Raw genomic sequence first — 17,483 nt, 5'->3', positions numbered from 1 at the left:
AAATGCAAACACAAAAAAGAATATATGTAAGTGGGTTAGGTGATTTTGTTGATGAACAATTATTATATGAAGTTTTTTTACCGTTTGGAGAAATTACTGATATACAACTCCCAAAAGATAATGGAAAACTAAATAAAGGATATGGATTTGTTGTTTTTGAAGATGAGGAAGATGCTAGCCAAGCAATATTAAATATGAACAAAGCCGAACTTTTTGGCAAAACACTAACTGTTTCTTCTTCGAGAAATAAAGAAAATGAGATTTGAAAAGGAATAATTCAATTGAGGTCGGCTTTTTTTGCATTTTGTTTAACGTCTTTAATGGCTTTAGAAGTAATTTTAGCTTCTTTTTTGTCAGCTTTAACTAATCCCTTAGTCATTTTCTTTTCATCCTTCAACTCTTTTTTGGCTAACTTCTTTGTCTCTTTCTCTACCTTTTTGGTTTCCTTCATATCTTTTTTAGCCTTCTTGATTTCTTGTTTTTGCTGTTTCTTTACTTCTTTTACTTTCTTTTTTGAGTTTTTTGTTTGTTTCTTAGCATTTTTAATTCTCTCTTTCTGTTGTGAGGTAGGTAATTTGGGTAGTTTTTCAGATGCTTCGTCAGGCACAACATTCAAGATAACACTTTCTTTGCTATCGGACATTTTGATGAGATAATCTAAATAATTGTAAGATTCCTCTTATTTTCTTAATTAGAGCTGAAAGGTCGTTTCATAATTAATCCAATTATTCTAAGAATAAAATAAGTATTAAAAGAGAAAAAAATCTAACAATCTCAAATAATCAACAAGAAGAAAAATCTAAAAAGACAAGGAAAAAAGAGAAATCTAAGTTCTCTCAGTTTGATGCAATACGAGTATGTTGTTTTCTTTTCTTTTAAAGATATTTAATGATAGCCCTTTTATTCACTTTCCAGCACAAATTCTTCTCCCACTAACTTTAAAATACTTGTGATTGGTGAAGCTGGTGTCGGTAAAACTTGTTTATTAACCCGTTTCACTGAAGACAAATTTGATGACCAAGAACCTTCTACTTCTACAAACTTTAAAGTAATTGATGTTGATATTCCTGAATCAACGAAAATGAAAAATATTAAACTAGAGATTTATGACACTGCTGGTCAAGAAAGGTTTAGAATATTAACTTCTTCATTTTATAGAAAGTCGTGTGGTATCTTTTTAGTATTTGACCTAACTGATGAAACCTCATTTAAAAATTTAACAAACTGGGCAAGGGACATTACTTATTATGCTTCTCCAAAATGTGTAGTTGTTCTTATTGGAAATAAAAGTGACTTAGGAGATTCTAAAACTCCTAAAGAAGAAGCAGATGAGTTTGTGAATGATAAGTCATATAAGAGTTATTTTGTTTGTTCAGCTAAAACTGGTGATGGATGTAAAGAGGCATTAAAGTGTATGGCTCTTGAAGTTGCAGAGACCTGTGCAGTAGATGATACTGATTCTGTTCCATTAGAAAATAAAAAAGAGCCAAAAAAATCAAAATGTTATCTTTTCTAAGTGAATTTGTTTTAATTTTTTTTGTGATTCATATTTCATTGAAACAATCTTATTACGTAACTAAATTTGTGTTACTTATAATTATAAAAAATAGTGTTACAAAACATTTCAAAAAAAAGGGCAACTAAAATCCGGCTTATGAAGTTAAATATGTGAGAGTTAAAATAGAATAATTAAATAACAGCTTTATTTTCCTAATATTCTTTTTTATTGTCATATTTATTTATCTAAAAATAATATTATTATAAATATTTTAAATGAATAAAATTACCACTTCTACAATTAAAGTTCAACATTAACGAATCCGTGATCTTTGTCTTCAGTAAACTTTTCACCCATATCTTTAAGTTGTTTTACAACTTCTTCTTTAATCTTAGAATATCCAACAGTGTTATGATGTCCCATTCCACATTGAATTTTTAATATTTTCTTTCCAGCTTTTCTTCTGGCTGCAACTTCTTCTTTCATCATCATAATTGCTCCTTCAATTTGAAGTCCATGTAAATCAATAGCATCTTCATCAACCATATAAATTTGAACTTCTTTAAAAGCAGCACGATGAGCTTGTTCTTTAACTTTTTCAAAGTTAGCTTTTTTGTCTTGGAAGACTTGATTTAATTTTTGAGTATTTGGATCTTTCTTTTCTTTAGCAGCCAACCATGCTTGTTTTGCTTCTTCAACTTCATCATGAGCCTTATCAACATTAGCATAATGTTTTTTATAGATTTCATCAAGAAGAATACTCTTATCACCTGATACAACTTCTTTCTTTCCATTTGGTCTATCTTCAATAACTGGTGCATCTCCTTTTGGTTTAGGAACATGGGTTCCTTCTGCTGGTTTATTATTGTTAGTTGTTTTAGTATCTACTTTTTGGTCTTTTGGTTTATTATCGACTTGTTTCAATTCAGTTTCAGTTTTCTTCTCTGCCTTTGGTTTATTATTTCCACTATTTTCTTTCTTTGGTTTTGATCCGAAGCAACCCATAGCTTATTTAACTAAAAAATTTTAGACCTTATAACCCTTAAATAATTCCTAGTTGGGGAAAAAATAGACTTTTAATGTCTTTTTTTGGCTTTTATTCTTTTCTATTTTTTTTGAATGTATTTTTGGCTTTTCTAATTTTTTTTTCATTAAATTTTTCCTAAGTCACTTTCCTTTCTATTCGTTTGTCTCACTCTCTGTTCTTTTGTATTGTAATTGCGTGAAATTTTTCCTAAAAATACAACCCAAAAAAGAAACACTATTTTTAGTCTGTTGTCCATTCATTCTTGTTCTAATAATACTAATAAAAAATATTATATGAAAGTTGATGATATATATAACAAATATAAATATTAATTTGACTGAATTAACTTGAAACAACTTTTACAAACACGTTCTGGTCTATCAAAACCAAGGTCTTTCATCAATACACTATCAACACAACAACTTCCACAAAATACTTTTCCACATCTTCGGCAATGATGTCGACGAGTAATTAGACCAAAACTTGCTCCACATATCCCACATGTATCAGTTGATTTGTCTTCTTGCCAAAAAGGTCTTAAAATACTTTCACTTGGAGGATTAAAGTCATTAGTAATGAGAGGCATAAATACACAAGCACCACATAAATTAGGTGGTGCTAATATTGTAGATTTTAATACTACTTTTAATGGGGTTTGAGTTCCTCCTTCATAGAAAAGATCAATATTAATATCGAATGAATATTCTACTTTAAACAATGGTGTTGAGTGTGAAGGAGGAAGACCTTCAGGGATTTTAAAAAGGAGAGGACGTTTACCATAATAATATGGTTGAAATGCTGGTAATGACATTTGAGGAATAATTTGTTTTTTGACAACAATTTGTTGGTCATCAAAGTTAAAAATTAATGTTTGATTGAAACTGATTTTAGGAATTGAGGTTGAACGTTGAACTTTACTGTTAACTTCAAATAACAAAAACCCATTTTCTTGAGGATAGTAAGAAGGTTTATCTAATGCAATTTTAATTTTAAAATTATCTATTTCAAAGTTCCAAGAAGGAGAAGGTTGTATTTGTTGGAAAGTTCTTCTAACAACAATATCCTTCTGCTCAGCCAAATAGATTTTTCCTTCTTGTTTAACAAATAAATCAATACTAAATTTATTATTTTGTATTTTTGTAAAGAAATAATTTAAGAAGGAATTATCAAAACAAACCGATAAGAGTGCATTGCATTAATCTTAAAGATTTGAGAAGTAATAGAATTTGATAATACAAATGAACTTTCTTCACCAGTGAAAGGAGATGTTCCAGGTAATGAAAAACTATATGACAACGGGAAATTTTGATTCATAAATTCATTTTTCATTTCAAAATATGTTTTTGATAATACCTTTGGGTTTGGAGGCATTTTAACATCAGTAAATGTTCTACTTATTGTTCCAACACAAGAAACTAAGAGTACAACACTTTCATATCTTGGCATATGATCCATTTTAGCATTAATAGTAACAAGTACAACATCTCCAAGAAGATATGAAGTTCTATCAGTTTGTATTTCAAGAAATCGAGATTTTCTTTCAGTTAGAGCAACAATACCACATCTACTGTAAGTCATATCAAATTCCTTTTTTTAAGTTTCTTCAAAAAAATTAATGAAGAAAGAAAACAAAAAAAAAACAAATTCTTTAAAAATTAAAGAAATGCACTGTTTTATTCTGTGTCATGCAAAACATTATTAAGTCTTTGAATACTCTCTTTTGGCCAATCCCACATCACAGTAACAATGTTCAAAAATGATTTTTTCTTTTCAGCATCCCAATCAGCAGACATTCTATATGATGTTAATAATCTTTTTATTTAAAAATTTACTCATTAAAATCACAAACTTTTTAAAGAAAGTAACAACATGTGGTGGCCAATTTTCCCAAGCAACATCTTCATTTTTCTTTGCATATGTAGCAATATAACTAACAAACGCAGCTATTTCTGAAGCGCTCCAATTTTTAACTATTTCATTAACAAACACTTCAAAAAATGGCTCACTTGTTTTTAATCCCCAATTACCAATTGCACTTAATACACATCTTGTAACTTCACTCCAATTGAATTCTTCACGTTTAACAACCCATTGATAAATATTAGCAAGTCGTTTTGCTCCATTTTCATCTCTTCCTAAAACAAAAACTGTTTCATTTGGTGGAAGATTTTTACCATCACTTCCAATTGCAACTGTTGAGTCTCCTTGAAGTCCTGCAACAACAGTTTCAAGATCTTCCAAATCTCCATCACAAAAATCATCCCACCAAAATGCAGCAATAGCATCATCTTGCCAATTTGAAAGAACCATATTCATAATTGCATATAAATATTGGTCACAAGTAACTTTACCCAATGTAACCATAAATTCTTTAATTTTAGCTGGATCCCAATGTCCTTCTTCTGCTTGAATTCTTTGTTGAACTTGAGCCCATGGTAATGGAACTGATGTACTTTCTGCTTCTGTTGACATTTGAACTGGTGCAGTGTTTACTGGTTGTTGAACTTGTGTTTGAGATTGAGAACTACTTTGTGGTGTAGTTTGTGGTCCGAGTGTTTTAACATGGTTATTTATAGCATCAACCCATGACTTAGCATCTTCAACAGTATCGGCATTAATTTCTTGAGTTCTATGAACTGATTTAATAACAATTGTTGGTTTTTTTTGATCAAGAACAAGAACAGCAGAAGAATTACCATCTAATTCAATAACACCTTTTGGTTGAGCGCTTCCAGTGTTTTTAGGGAAATACCAAATATATTGATCTTTCATAACAAACCATCTTTTTTTCCAGGTATGAAAGTCTGCACCTTTTTTAACAAGATACCCCTCTTTTACTGATGGTTTTAACTGACCTACTTGAGTTTTTTTAAGCTTTGCAAAGTTTGGATGATCACTCATTGAAATTTGAGATCCACAAACATCTTCAATCTTCTTCTTTAAAAAAATAGAAACAACGATACATTTCTTTTTTTTTCATTTTTTTATTATTTTTCCCCGTCAGTTTAGAGATCTTATTATTAAAATGAATAAACTTTACTACTTTGTAGAACTTTCTATCTTTTTACAAAATCACATTAAATGAAAAAAAGTGAAAAGAATATCACAAAATCTAAAAATAAATCTATGAGTCTCAGAATTTATTTTTAATGTCTTTTTGCTTTAATTTTTCCGAGATTGTTTTAATGAAAAGATTTCTTCTAGTTTTGATAAACTGAGTTGTCAAGAAATTGTTTTACATATTTGTAAGAGTCATTAATGTCATCAATACAATACGCTATGATGATTTCATAAATGATATTTATTCCATACAAATAAATTGATGTTAACATCGAAACATATAAAATACAAATACCAAACATTACGATAAGTGGGACTAATATATATTTTGGTTTACAGTATTGTTCAAAGTAATATCTTTCTTTATGAGGCCAAAGATAAAATGAAGGAATTATAAAAATAATTGAGACACAATTATGTATTATTCTTGCATAATTTGAAATTGGAAGTGGAAATAATATAACGATTATGTCTATTACTTTAAATATTAAAATAACTACTCCAAGAATGGTTAATACTTTCTGTATAATTGAATTACATTATAAGATAACAACTAATCAAATAGTGATAACAAACTATAAGAACAATATCTAATTTTTCTTGTTTTTTTTGAAAGGTTTCAATTTCATAAATATTATCTATAAAGTTTAATTCTATGTCTGAATGAATAAAAGAAAAAAAAAGAATAAATAAGATACCATAAATTGATATATTTCGATGAATGAGATAAGATTCTGACATAAATATGATAAAATGATTTAATAGAACTTTAGAAAAAAATAAAAAATTAAAAAAAAATAGAATGAATAATTGTTAATATGTTTGGAAGAGAACATGGAAGTAAACCTGGAAGTGGTGGACTAGCAACACTCGCTGAAACTGCTGCTGCAAGAAAAGAAAGATTAAAACAACTTGCTCTTGAAAGAATTGATTTAAGTAAAGACCCATACTTCTATAAAACACATGTTGGTACATATCAATGTAAATTATGTTTAACAACACACCTTACAGAAGCAAATTATTTAGCACACACTCAAGGAAAACGGCACCAACAAAATCTTCGTGCAAGAGAATTAAAAGAAATGAAAATGCATGATGTTCAAGAAAATAACACTGCTATACCTAAAGTACCAATTAAGTATTTTAAAAAAATTGGAACTCCTGGGTTTTCTATTACTAAACAAATTGACTCAGCAACTCATCAAAAATCACTTGCAATTACTGTCAATTTGCCGGACATAGCTAATGGTGTTATTCCTTTATTTAAAATTATGGGAGCTTTTGAACAACATGTTGAACCACCAGATAATAATTATCAATATTTGATAATAGCAGCAGAGCCATATCAGTCTATTGCATTTAAAATACCAAATATGGAAGTTGAACTAGATGAAACAACTGGAAAATATGGAGAAGAACGATGGGAAGTTTCAACTCACACGTATTATCTAAAAATTAATTTTGTTTTAAATTGAATTAAAATGATGAATAGGTTTCTTAATTTGACTGGGGTTTTGGTTTTATATGTTAAAACTAAGAAGATAAAATGAGTAAGTCATATAAACGTGAAGTCAGTGGTGGTAGAAAAAGAAAACAAAGTAATGAAGATGTAGTTAATGAACAGAGAATTTACTATGAATGGAGAGATGAATTGGATAATTCTGACAGTGAGGAAATAATTACTAGAAAAAATGACCAGGAAAAAGAAGAAGAAAAAAAGAAAAAACAAAGGATTAAAGAAAAATATCAAAGACTTAAAGAACAGAAGGAAGAAGAGGAAAAAAGTGAAGAAGTTATCCCTTTTAGATTACCTCCTGAATTGGTACAAGTCAGTGTTCAACAAGAGAAACCTTCAAAAGCACTTCCATTAAAAAAAGGAGACACTGTTAGATTCAAGAATGAATTTATTCTTGGTACAAATGGAATAAAAGTAGGTGAAAAAGAAAATAAAACAATAAAAATATTAGAATATTATGGGTATGATGATAATGTTTGGAAAGAGTCATCAAGTGAAGAAGTAATTATAATGAAAAAAGGTAAAAAAGATGAGGTTATTAGTCAAGAAGATGAAAAAAAATCTGCTTCAAATAAAGAAAATGAAGACGAAAAGGAATATACTTCAAGTCAAGAACAGGATAATGACAATCAACTTATTTCAAGTCAAAACGAGGAAGATGAAAAAGAATATACGTCAAATCAAAATGATGAAGATGAAAATAAAGGGTTTAATAGTCAAAGCTTTTATGACAGTGATGAACAAAACCAAGAAGAAAAAGAAGATGAAATTCAAAATCTACATACAAATGAAGAAGAACAAAAGGGTCAGGATGATTCGTTAACATGTAATGATAACAATGATAGTTCAAGTAAAACTTCTTATGAAAGTGATTTGTAAAATTTAAATAAAGTGTAAAGAGTAGAATTAAATAATTATAATAATAATGCATAGAACTAGTGTTAAGAGATAGAAATATTAATTATCAAAATACACTAATTGTTTTATTTAATAATATTACCTCACTATTTTTTAAGACTAAAGTTATGAATAAAATTTTGAATTTACTTATTTTATCTTTAATTTTCTATTTATGAAGAGTTATTAAATTACTTTAGACACAAATTAACAAGTAATGATAATTTTGATTTTTTAATAAAAGTTGAATAAAAAATCAATAATAAACATCATAATTTCATTCAATTTTATTTTTATATCATTGTCATTAAAATTCATTCTAAGAAGGGAGTAATTTTAAGAGTTTTAATATTCATAGATTCATATATCTATCAATTTTCTTTTTTAGAAAGATCGAAATGTCCTTTTCCATAATTGGAAAAAAAAATATCTTTAAGTTTAAAAATAAAATCATTCAATAAAACGAGAAAAATTGTTTATTCTGTTAAAATTTAATATTTATAAACTCATTTTTTTATCATAATAATATTAAAAAAGAAAATAATGAATTGATTTAACCATTAATTTGTGTAGTAGTTGTTGTTGATATTAGGTTAGTTCTTATTCTTTTCTTAAAAAAAACATATTTTATATAGAATTTGATCCTTTTTTGTTTATTTAATTATATTAAAAACTCAAATAAAGGAAAACTATTTTCTTCTAAATCAATACCAGTTTAGTTTTTAATAAATTATTTCACTTTTACATTAATATAATAAAGAATTATTGATAGTATCTATTTTATCACTCTTTTTTATGAGTTACAGTCAATTAAACTAAATATCAATAAATTTATTAGTCGAATGATGGATAATATTTTTTAATCCATTAATTCGTTTATTGAGACGTAAAACTACATGTACCTATTAATCAGTTAACTGTCATTTACAATGTTTATAAAGAAAATAATTTTAAAATAAAGGAAAAAAGAATTTGATTTCTCATAGAATCTTCATTTATAAAAAAACCAAACAACCGATACAATTAATTCTCACAGCAATAAAAAAAAAAGATATATAAAATAAAACAAAGAGAATAAAAAAATGAAAAGAAAAAAAATTAATGTTTTAACAGAATCCTTTCTTTTTTGTTGGTTGTGTAGATACTGTAGCAACGTTTATATTATCAGAAGAAGAAAGTCCTCCTTGTGGTTTTTGTGGTTGTGAAGATTTAATTTTTCTTGTAATTTCAGTGAAAAGTTCAGTAACATCTAAAGAATAAATACATGAAAATATTATGTTTTTTAATAAAAACATTTAAAAAAAACAAATAAAAAAGACAAACTTTTTCCATTCATTGCTGAAACTTCATAAAACATAGCATTTTTCTTTGAAGCAAACTCTTTTCCTTCATCAGTACTTACTTGCCTTGATGCTTCTAAATCAGATTTATTACCAACAATACAAAGAACAATATCATCAGTTGCAGTCTTCATTAAATCAGCATGCCAAGCATCTAAATCAACAAATGTTGCTCTACTTGTAATATCATAAACAATAATTGCTCCTGAAGCACCACGATAATACATACCAACCATAGATCTATATTTCTCTTGACCAGCAGTATCCCAAATAACTATTTTACTATTTTCAATATTTGTAGTTACAAATGAAGCACCAATAGTTGATTTTTCGTCTGATTTAAATGTTCCATCAACAAGTCTACTTGAGATACAAGTTTTTCCAACACCTGAATCACCAATAATACATAGTTTGACCGCGTCTTGGGTCATCTTGAAACTCTTTTATTTTTTTAGTTCAGATAGTCATTTTTCACAAGTTATTTTTTCTTTTTTTTTTTTCTATAAAAAAGATGTTTCTACAACTTCTATTAATTTCTTTAATTTTATTTTAAGAATTCTTCTTATTCGTTTTTTCTTTCAAAATTATTTTTTATTAATTTGTAAAAACAAAAATGTAAATTTCTATAACAAAAATACTTAAAAGGAGAATGTGTTTTTAATTCATTGAAAAAGAACTTATTAATGTGAATATACTAAGGAATGACAGATTCAGCTGATCCTCATAAAGACCATCTTACAACACAAAAAGAAGCTCATAGTGAAGAAGAATTAAATGACAGTATGATTGATCAAATATTACAAGAAAGTGATGATAATAATAAAACACATCATGAATATGAAACAGATGAACATCAGGAAGATGATTTAGATGTGAGACCAAATGATGGTATAGAGGAAGAAGAATTAGAAGATAGAGAGTATGAAAAAGAAATTGGTATAGCAAAAGGAGTGAATGAACTTAATGAAACAGAGTCATCTGATGATGAAGGAGAAGATTTATTTAATCCTAAATTAATGGATGAAGACTATGAAAGAAGTGAAGAAAGTGAATATGATGATCCTAATTTGATTAACAATGAGATTGAACATAATGAAGGTGTTGATGAAATTGAGGCTCGAAGAAAAGCAGATGAAGAAATTGATAGAAGAAATGCACTAATGAGGAAAGTTATTGATGAAGAAGATTCAAGTATTGAAGAATTTAATTTACTTGTTGAACAACAACATAGAAGAAGGAGTGAAATTGAAAAATTAACAATGAGACAAGACACTGATATTGTCATTCCACAATTTGGATTAAATGAAGAAGAAGTAAAAGAACGATTTAAGCAACGAGAAATAGAAAAAATGCCAATTGAACAATTACAAATGATGATGAGTGAAGCTGAAAGTAAATTACAAATGTATACTAAAGAACATATTAAGGATGCTATTTTAAAAGAAGATGTTCATGATTTGTTAGTAGAAACATTAAAGAATTTTTTATTATATTACACAGAAACAGAGACATCAAAGAATGTTGTTTATATTTTATCAATTAGAAAAATGGTAAGTAGAAATTCAGGAAGTTTGGATGTTAGTTTTCTACATCTAGCAAAGTCATCAAAGTTATTAGCTCAATGGATTGTATTATGTCCATCAAGTGTAATACCAATTTTTTCAGAAGCTGCAACACAAGCCACACTCCTATTATATCCAGATTATAAAGATATTAGAAAACAAGTTAATGTTCGTATTGTTGATTATACTACAAGAATAGCAATTAGGGACTTAAGACATTGTCATATTAATACTTTAATTCGTGTTGTTGGAATAGTAACCCGAGTCACTGCAATTTTTCCACAGTTAAAAGCAGTGAAATATATTTGTTCAGTATGTCAAGCACGATTAGGACCATATTTTATTAATAAAGAAATGAATAAAGTTCCACAACTTCAAGTATGCACTGTTTGTCAATCAAAAGGACCTTTTAGTATTGATGTACAGAACACAATTTATCAAAATTATCAAAAGATTACAATACAAGAACCACCTAATAGTGTTTCTGCTGGAAATGTCCCTCGTACAAAGGACGTTATTTTATTAGGTGATCTTATTGATAAAGCACAACCAGGAGAAGAAATTGATATAACTGGAATGTATGTCCATAACTATGAAACAGGACTTAATCGTAATTTTGGATTTCCAGTATTTTGTACAGTTATTGAAGCAAATACTATAGAAAAAAGAAGTGGTGATGTTATTTCAACAACAATAACTCATGAAGAAGAACAAGAAATTAGAAGATTAGCAAACAACCCACAAATCTTTCAAATCATTATTAATTCAATTGCACCAGCAATATATGGACATGATGCCTCAAAAGCAGCAATTGCACTTGCACTTTTTGGTGGAGAACAAAGGGTTTTAGTTGATAAAGGAAATCATAGAACGAGAGGTGACATTAATGTACTTTTACTTGGTGATCCAGGAACTGCCAAATCACAATTATTAAAGTATTCACAAAAATTAGCACCAAGGGCTGTTTTTACTACAGGAAGAGGAAGTACTGCTGTTGGTTTAACTGCAGCTGTAAAAAAAGATTCAATGAATGGAGAATGGGCATTGGAAGGAGGTGCATTAGTTCTTGCTGATGAAGGTGTATGTTTAATTGATGAATTTGATAAAATGGATGATCAAGACAGAACATCTATTCATGAAGCAATGGAACAACAATCAATTTCTATTTCTAAGGCTGGTATTGTTACTAGTTTAAAAGCACGTTGTTCTGTTATTGCAGCAGCAAATCCTAAAACAGGAAAATATAATCCAAACAAGAACTTAAATCAAAATGTAAATCTAACAGAACCTATTATTTCTCGATTTGATCTTATTATGATTGTTAGAGATGTTGTGGATTATGAAAAAGATTATAAATTAGCACAATTTGTAGTTGAGTCTCATTCAATAAATCATCCTGAAGCTTCTCAAAAAAGAGAGTCAATTGCACCAATTGTTAATAAAACAAATATCATTTCACATGTTTTATTAAAGAAATATATTGCTTATGCTCGTCAAAATTGTCATCCTAAATGGAGTGGGACTGTTGGATCACAAATGATTCAACAAGCTTATATAGAAATGAGAAAATGTTGTGATAAATATCATACTGGGCAAGTTACTGCTCGTCAAATTGAAGCAATTAATCGTCTTTCAGAAGCACATGCTAAGATTCATTTACGAGGAGTTGTAACAACAGAAGATGTTAAAATTGCATTAAAAATTACATTAAAATCATTTATAAGTTGTCAAAAAACAGAACAAGCAAAACAATTACAACAAGTTTGTTTAATATTTTATTATTTTAATTAATAACAATACATATTATTATTTATAACAATATTTATTAACATATTAATTTATTAGCAATTTCAAAATTATTTGAATTGAATAATTCTTATGTACAAAACTTTTAAAAACACTTTATAATTTAACTTATATGATTTATATAAACAATAGATAAACAAAAGACAATTCCCATAAATCAATTTATTCAGTTTTTTTATGTTCATTAGATTTTCTTTCTGTATTTTGAATTTGTTGATGTTTTGAATGAGATTTAGGTTGCTTTAATTTATTTGAATAAATAATAACTAACAATGTATCTACAATCATACCAATAAATATTCCAATTGCTCCTCCAAGTCCAGCATAAACAGGTCCACCATATCCATATCCAATAAATCCAAGTGCACAACCACAAACAATCATAGTAACCATAATATTAAGAGCTTCACTAATTCCTATTTCATTATCATTTTTGTTATTTTTAAATTTAAGACTAGTTCCATATTTTTCTTGTAAGTCTTTAGTCATATGATTATATCTATAAAGTTAATTAATGATGTGTTATACTATAAATAATTTAAAACAAACTCTAAATTCTGAAATAATGGTGAACTTGACATCATTTGAAATCTTGGAGAAGTAGACTCTTTAAATATTGGATGTTTATTTTTAATATTTTGTGTTGTTTGAGGAGTAGATAAATTTGATGAATTAGTCTTACTCATAAAAAGAATAACAATTGGTTAATGATTTGAAGTTGAAAAAAAGAAAGAAAAAGAAAAACCAATAATGGAAAAAAGAAAAATTTTTCACCCTTGCTGGAACTCTTTTCAGTTCTTATCGAAAAAAGTATTTTGTTCAGTTTCTAATGACAGATCCTCTTATAAATTCACAAATAAATTCAATTAGTCCAACTATTTCACCATCACCTATGGTTGTTAATCAAGATCCATCTAAACAATTAGGTTCTGTTAGTGTAGATGATACAAGTGATGATTATGTTAATGAAACATTTCCATTAATTGCACATTGGCGTGATTCTTTTAATTCTAAAGAACAACACTCAAACGAATTCTGTATTGTAATATCAGTTCTTATGACAATGGCTGCTTTGATTATTTTATTTATTATTTGTATTATTGTTATCATATTATTTGTACTGTTAAAGAGAAGATGAGTAATAAATAATTCTGAACTTTGTCATTCATTTGTTTTTGTTCACTTCTCTTTCTTTTTTGTGAAGTTTAAATTGAAGTTATTTAATAATTTGTTCCTTCAAACCTCAAAAAAGAACTGAGAAATCTAAGTGAATGTTGAAACTTGATGATAAGCTTCTCCATTTTTATAAATCAAAGGCAGATAATGGTAACCCATATGCCTCTTTAGTTCTTGCAAAAACTATGATTTCAAATGATGATTTAAAGAAAGACACTCTTCATGTTAATGATGATTGTCTTAAATTAATTCAACAAGCAATACCACTTCCTGAAGCTATGTTTATTTTATATAAAATTACAAAAAATATGCAATATCTTATCTGTGCAGCAGATTCTAATTATCAAGATGCTTTATATCTTGCTGCTATAGAATTGCTACAACAAGGAGGTCAAAATGATAAAGCAATAGAATTTATGAAAAAGTGCGTGTCATTAGGGAATAAAGATGCATCAATTTATATGATTAAATATTATATTGATAAGAAAGAATTCAAGAACGCACAAAGTATCTTTGATTTAATTGAATATAAGTTTGATGACACATTAAAAAAATTAAAAGGAATTCTGGATATTTGTCGGGCAAATTATGACTCAAGTAGTATTCAATTTTTACGTGAACATATGGAAGACATTGAGTGTAAGTATTATGTAGCTATCCAAACGTTGTTTACTGGAAGTGAAGAACTTTTATCAGAATTTAAAAATAATACTGAAGATATTATTGGATATAAAAATATTGGATTAAATGCATGTTTAATGATTGCTCGTGCATTTAAGAATGGTATTGGCGTCAAAAAAGATTTATCAAAATCTGCTCTTTGGTATGAAAGTGCTTTAACAAAAGGATTTAATGATTACGTTGAAGTCAGTGATTGTTATCAGGAATTAAACCAACCACAAAAGGTATTTGATTGTTTGAATAAAGCAGCTGAAAATGGTGATAAAAATGGAATGGTTCGTTTAGGAAAATTATTACTTGAAAAAAATGATGAAGAAGGACATGAAATGGCAATGATTTGGTTTGAACAAGCATTAGAATTAGGAAGTGAGGAAGCAAAAGAGATTTTAAGTAAATTACAATAACTAATAGTTTATTTAATATATTTTTTTTATTATTTATTCCAAATAAAATAAAAAGTTATTAAAAACAAATTAAATTTATTTCATAATTAATACTATTAAAGAGTATTTAATTAACAATAAGAAATTCCTATAATTTTACAATAATTATTCTTTAATTTGACTAATTTATTGATAAATATTCTTAAATAAAAATTATTTTTAATTTCTTCTCTTACTCTAATCTAGAAATATATTAAAATTAAAATATAAATAATAAGTTATAATGATTGTTCATTTATATTAATTAAAAATAATACTTTATCTTAATGACTAGTCAAGACAAAAAAGATACTATCATACTATATTTCAGAACATCTTTTTATTGATGAAAATATTCTTTATTAAATTAAATAAAAAAAACATTCTTTGTTTATTATTGCAGACTCTATAAACCAAAATAGTTTCAATACAAATCATTGATTTGAAATTATTTCAATAAATTTCCTACATAAAGGATCTTCTTTAAAACTTAATGCTCTTTGGAAATACTTTAGTGCTTCAATATAATTTTTACTCATGTAGAAACACCATCCTATTCCAGATAATGCAACAAAGTCATTAAATCCAAGACTTTTATTAAATGCTTCAATAGCAGCATCAAAATTATTCAATTTTCTCCAACATTGTGCAATATTTCCATAAATAATTTTAGTTAAATAATTAGAAGAATCATTACCAAGTTTTTCTAAAGATGTATTATAAGCTTTTAAAGCATCTTCATAACGGTGTTGAGAAAACCTTAATTGGCCAATTGTACAAAACAGTTCCCAAGTTGAAACAATACCAATAAGTTGATTTAATTCTTCTTCAGCTATAGAAAGATTATTACAACAAATTAATTGTTGAATAATAACTAATTTCAATTCGAAACAAAATGGAACAAACGCTGATGCTTGATTTAAATATTTAATAGAATTTTGATATTCTTTTTGTAAACTATAAACATAGCCACATGCAATAATACCTTCAACTTCTTTACTATCTTTTAATATTTCAATGGCTTTATCTAATTTTTTTAATTGAACCATTCTAAGTCCCATTTTATATTTTGTTAATTCATCTTCTTCATTAAGATTATCAAAGTTATAATTGATTGTATTATTAAGATGAAAATCAATTGATGTATGTAGGACTTCTGTATTAAAACACCAACAATTTTCTAAATGTCCTAAAGCATCTTCATATTTTCTTTTATTAAAAGAAAACAATGTTTCTATTAATTGAACTAACTGAGAATTTTCAAGTAATGCATTGGTTTGTTTCATTAATAAAATTCTTTGAACGAAATCTACATCATTACGAGTTAATAATGAAAATAATAATTCATATAATTCACGTACTTCTGGAAGAGAACAATTATTAATCATTTTCTTTAATGATTGAGGGACTAACGAAATTTCTAACTTTTGTTTAAAAAAAATATGTATTAATCCAATATTTAATGAATCTTCAATTGCACTATTTAAGTAATTTCTTATTAATGATGTATTATTTTGACAATAAATAACTCTAAATGAAATATTTGCAGTCTGCATAATTTCAGTAGGTTGTAATAAATTTAATGGACTTGGAGTACTTGTCATTTGAGAAATAACTTGTAATGAATCTAAATCATCTTCAAAACATTTAGTAATAATATATAATTGATATGTTGTTAAAGAAGGAAATGGTGTATTTAAATATTTTAAATGAGAAACACCAAATAATTTAAGAATTAATAATTGTGATTGATTTTTCTGATTAAGTTGTAACATTGAATCACATAAACTTGTTATTATCTCAATATTCTTATCTATTCATTATTTTATTCATCTATTTTATTGAAGCTATTAAAACAAACAATTTGTATAACTTGCTGCTAATAAAAAATAAATTCGAGCTGATAAATAATTGTTTAGCATCATGTATTGTTTTCCAAGAGAGTAAAATGTTTGATGAATTGGAATTGATGACATTCTAATACTCTATTTTTTTTTAGTTCATTTGAGATTTATTATAAAATAAAAACCAAAAAAAAAATTATTTATTTATAATTTGTTCTTAATTATAACAAAAAGATTTTAATATTTTAAATATTTTTGTATTATTAACTTTGTGAAGTTTTTGTTCCTTTTTCTATTGATATTGAGGTTATTCTTTTTTCTTTTTCTTGATTTGTACTATTAATTTATATAAAATATTAATTTATTACTTTAAAACAATTAATTAAATTACTTCTTTATATTGTATTGTTTGTTTTATACTAAAATAATTGTATTAAAATATTACATTTTCATATTTATCTTTTATGAATTAAAATAAACCAATAATATAAGAAAAACATCAAAAAATATTCTCTATTTGAACTTTCCATAAAACTTCTTTCAAATGTTTATAATACAATTTATACACCAACTTCTAGAATTGAATGATTATAATAATACCGTATAATTAAAAAAACTTTTAAAATATTTTTAATAAAAATATAACAATAAAAA

The 17,483-nt window shown here is 26.6% G+C and overlaps 15 protein-coding genes across 15 annotated transcripts; 7 read left to right on the top strand and 8 right to left on the bottom strand.

Annotated features, from left to right (window-relative positions):
• Positions 1–2: 2 nt before the first annotated feature.
• Positions 3–266, top strand: ENU1_210520 (peptidyl-prolyl cis-trans isomerase E, putative; the record flags this gene model as incomplete). The annotated part of the gene is made up of 1 exon (XM_008862369.1): positions 3–266. One exon carries the CDS (start codon positions 3–5, stop codon positions 264–266), a length of 264 nt encoding a protein of 87 aa, XP_008860591.1.
• Positions 267–277: 11 nt separating this feature from the next.
• Positions 278–643, bottom strand: ENU1_210510 (hypothetical protein; the record flags this gene model as incomplete). The annotated part of the gene is made up of 1 exon (XM_008862368.1): positions 278–643. One exon carries the CDS (start codon positions 641–643, stop codon positions 278–280), a length of 366 nt encoding a protein of 121 aa, XP_008860590.1.
• A 201-nt stretch (positions 644–844) lies between these two features.
• On the top strand, positions 845–1,516 carry ENU1_210500 (Rab family GTPase; the record flags this gene model as incomplete). The annotated part of the gene is made up of 2 exons (XM_008862367.1): positions 845–855; positions 916–1,516. 2 exons carry the CDS (start codon positions 845–847, stop codon positions 1,514–1,516), a joined length of 612 nt encoding a protein of 203 aa, XP_008860589.1.
• Positions 1,517–1,798: 282 nt separating this feature from the next.
• On the bottom strand, positions 1,799–2,503 carry ENU1_210490 (Smr domain containing protein; the record flags this gene model as incomplete). Its single annotated transcript, XM_008862366.1, has 1 exon — positions 1,799–2,503. The coding sequence occupies one exon, from the start codon at positions 2,501–2,503 to the stop codon at positions 1,799–1,801; it is 705 nt and encodes a 234-aa protein (XP_008860588.1).
• Positions 2,504–2,853: 350 nt separating this feature from the next.
• ENU1_210480 (zinc finger protein, putative) lies at positions 2,854–4,103 on the bottom strand (the record flags this gene model as incomplete). The annotated part of the gene is made up of 2 exons (XM_008862365.1): positions 2,854–3,640; positions 3,703–4,103. The coding sequence occupies 2 exons, from the start codon at positions 4,101–4,103 to the stop codon at positions 2,854–2,856; spliced, it is 1,188 nt and encodes a 395-aa protein (XP_008860587.1).
• Positions 4,104–4,198: 95 nt separating this feature from the next.
• ENU1_210470 (pleckstrin (PH) domain containing family protein) lies at positions 4,199–5,502 on the bottom strand (the record flags this gene model as incomplete). Its single annotated transcript, XM_008862364.1, has 2 exons — positions 4,375–5,502; positions 4,199–4,319 (listed from the first exon to the last, which is right to left on the bottom strand). The coding sequence occupies exons 1-2, from the start codon at positions 5,424–5,426 to the stop codon at positions 4,199–4,201; spliced, it is 1,173 nt and encodes a 390-aa protein (XP_008860586.1). The 5' UTR covers positions 5,427–5,502.
• A 223-nt stretch (positions 5,503–5,725) lies between these two features.
• ENU1_210460 (hypothetical protein) lies at positions 5,726–6,326 on the bottom strand (the record flags this gene model as incomplete). The annotated part of the gene is made up of 2 exons (XM_008862363.1): positions 5,726–6,106; positions 6,162–6,326. 2 exons carry the CDS (start codon positions 6,324–6,326, stop codon positions 5,726–5,728), a joined length of 546 nt encoding a protein of 181 aa, XP_008860585.1.
• Positions 6,327–6,403: 77 nt separating this feature from the next.
• ENU1_210450 (splicing factor 3a subunit 2, putative) lies at positions 6,404–7,060 on the top strand (the record flags this gene model as incomplete). Its single annotated transcript, XM_008862362.1, has 1 exon — positions 6,404–7,060. The coding sequence occupies one exon, from the start codon at positions 6,404–6,406 to the stop codon at positions 7,058–7,060; it is 657 nt and encodes a 218-aa protein (XP_008860584.1).
• Positions 7,061–7,131: 71 nt separating this feature from the next.
• ENU1_210440 (hypothetical protein) lies at positions 7,132–7,980 on the top strand (the record flags this gene model as incomplete). Its single annotated transcript, XM_008862361.1, has 1 exon — positions 7,132–7,980. One exon carries the CDS (start codon positions 7,132–7,134, stop codon positions 7,978–7,980), a length of 849 nt encoding a protein of 282 aa, XP_008860583.1.
• Positions 7,981–9,104: 1,124 nt separating this feature from the next.
• ENU1_210430 (Rab family GTPase) lies at positions 9,105–9,769 on the bottom strand (the record flags this gene model as incomplete). The annotated part of the gene is made up of 2 exons (XM_008862360.1): positions 9,105–9,247; positions 9,322–9,769. The coding sequence occupies 2 exons, from the start codon at positions 9,767–9,769 to the stop codon at positions 9,105–9,107; spliced, it is 591 nt and encodes a 196-aa protein (XP_008860582.1).
• Positions 9,770–10,039: 270 nt separating this feature from the next.
• On the top strand, positions 10,040–12,769 carry ENU1_210420 (DNA replication licensing factor, putative; the record flags this gene model as incomplete). Its single annotated transcript, XM_008862359.1, has 2 exons — positions 10,040–12,661; positions 12,746–12,769. The coding sequence occupies 2 exons, from the start codon at positions 10,040–10,042 to the stop codon at positions 12,767–12,769; spliced, it is 2,646 nt and encodes an 881-aa protein (XP_008860581.1).
• Positions 12,770–12,868: 99 nt separating this feature from the next.
• Positions 12,869–13,392, bottom strand: ENU1_210410 (hypothetical protein; the record flags this gene model as incomplete). The annotated part of the gene is made up of 2 exons (XM_008862358.1): positions 12,869–13,205; positions 13,256–13,392. The coding sequence occupies 2 exons, from the start codon at positions 13,390–13,392 to the stop codon at positions 12,869–12,871; spliced, it is 474 nt and encodes a 157-aa protein (XP_008860580.1).
• A 143-nt stretch (positions 13,393–13,535) lies between these two features.
• ENU1_210400 (hypothetical protein) lies at positions 13,536–13,844 on the top strand (the record flags this gene model as incomplete). Its single annotated transcript, XM_008862357.1, has 1 exon — positions 13,536–13,844. The coding sequence occupies one exon, from the start codon at positions 13,536–13,538 to the stop codon at positions 13,842–13,844; it is 309 nt and encodes a 102-aa protein (XP_008860579.1).
• A 133-nt stretch (positions 13,845–13,977) lies between these two features.
• On the top strand, positions 13,978–14,967 carry ENU1_210390 (Sel1 repeat-containing protein; the record flags this gene model as incomplete). The annotated part of the gene is made up of 1 exon (XM_008862356.1): positions 13,978–14,967. One exon carries the CDS (start codon positions 13,978–13,980, stop codon positions 14,965–14,967), a length of 990 nt encoding a protein of 329 aa, XP_008860578.1.
• Positions 14,968–15,419: 452 nt separating this feature from the next.
• ENU1_210380 (tetratricopeptide repeat-containing protein) lies at positions 15,420–16,961 on the bottom strand (the record flags this gene model as incomplete). The annotated part of the gene is made up of 2 exons (XM_008862355.1): positions 15,420–16,798; positions 16,847–16,961. 2 exons carry the CDS (start codon positions 16,959–16,961, stop codon positions 15,420–15,422), a joined length of 1,494 nt encoding a protein of 497 aa, XP_008860577.1.
• Between the last annotated feature and the right edge of the window lie 522 nt (positions 16,962–17,483).

This window comes from Entamoeba nuttalli, assembly GCF_000257125.1.
Source record: "Entamoeba nuttalli P19 unplaced genomic scaffold asmbl_10064, whole genome shotgun sequence".
Classification (NCBI taxonomy): domain Eukaryota; phylum Evosea; order Mastigamoebida; family Endamoebidae; genus Entamoeba; species Entamoeba nuttalli.
Note: the sequence above shows the minus strand (reverse complement) of the source record. Positions and strands in the feature narration are given on the sequence as shown.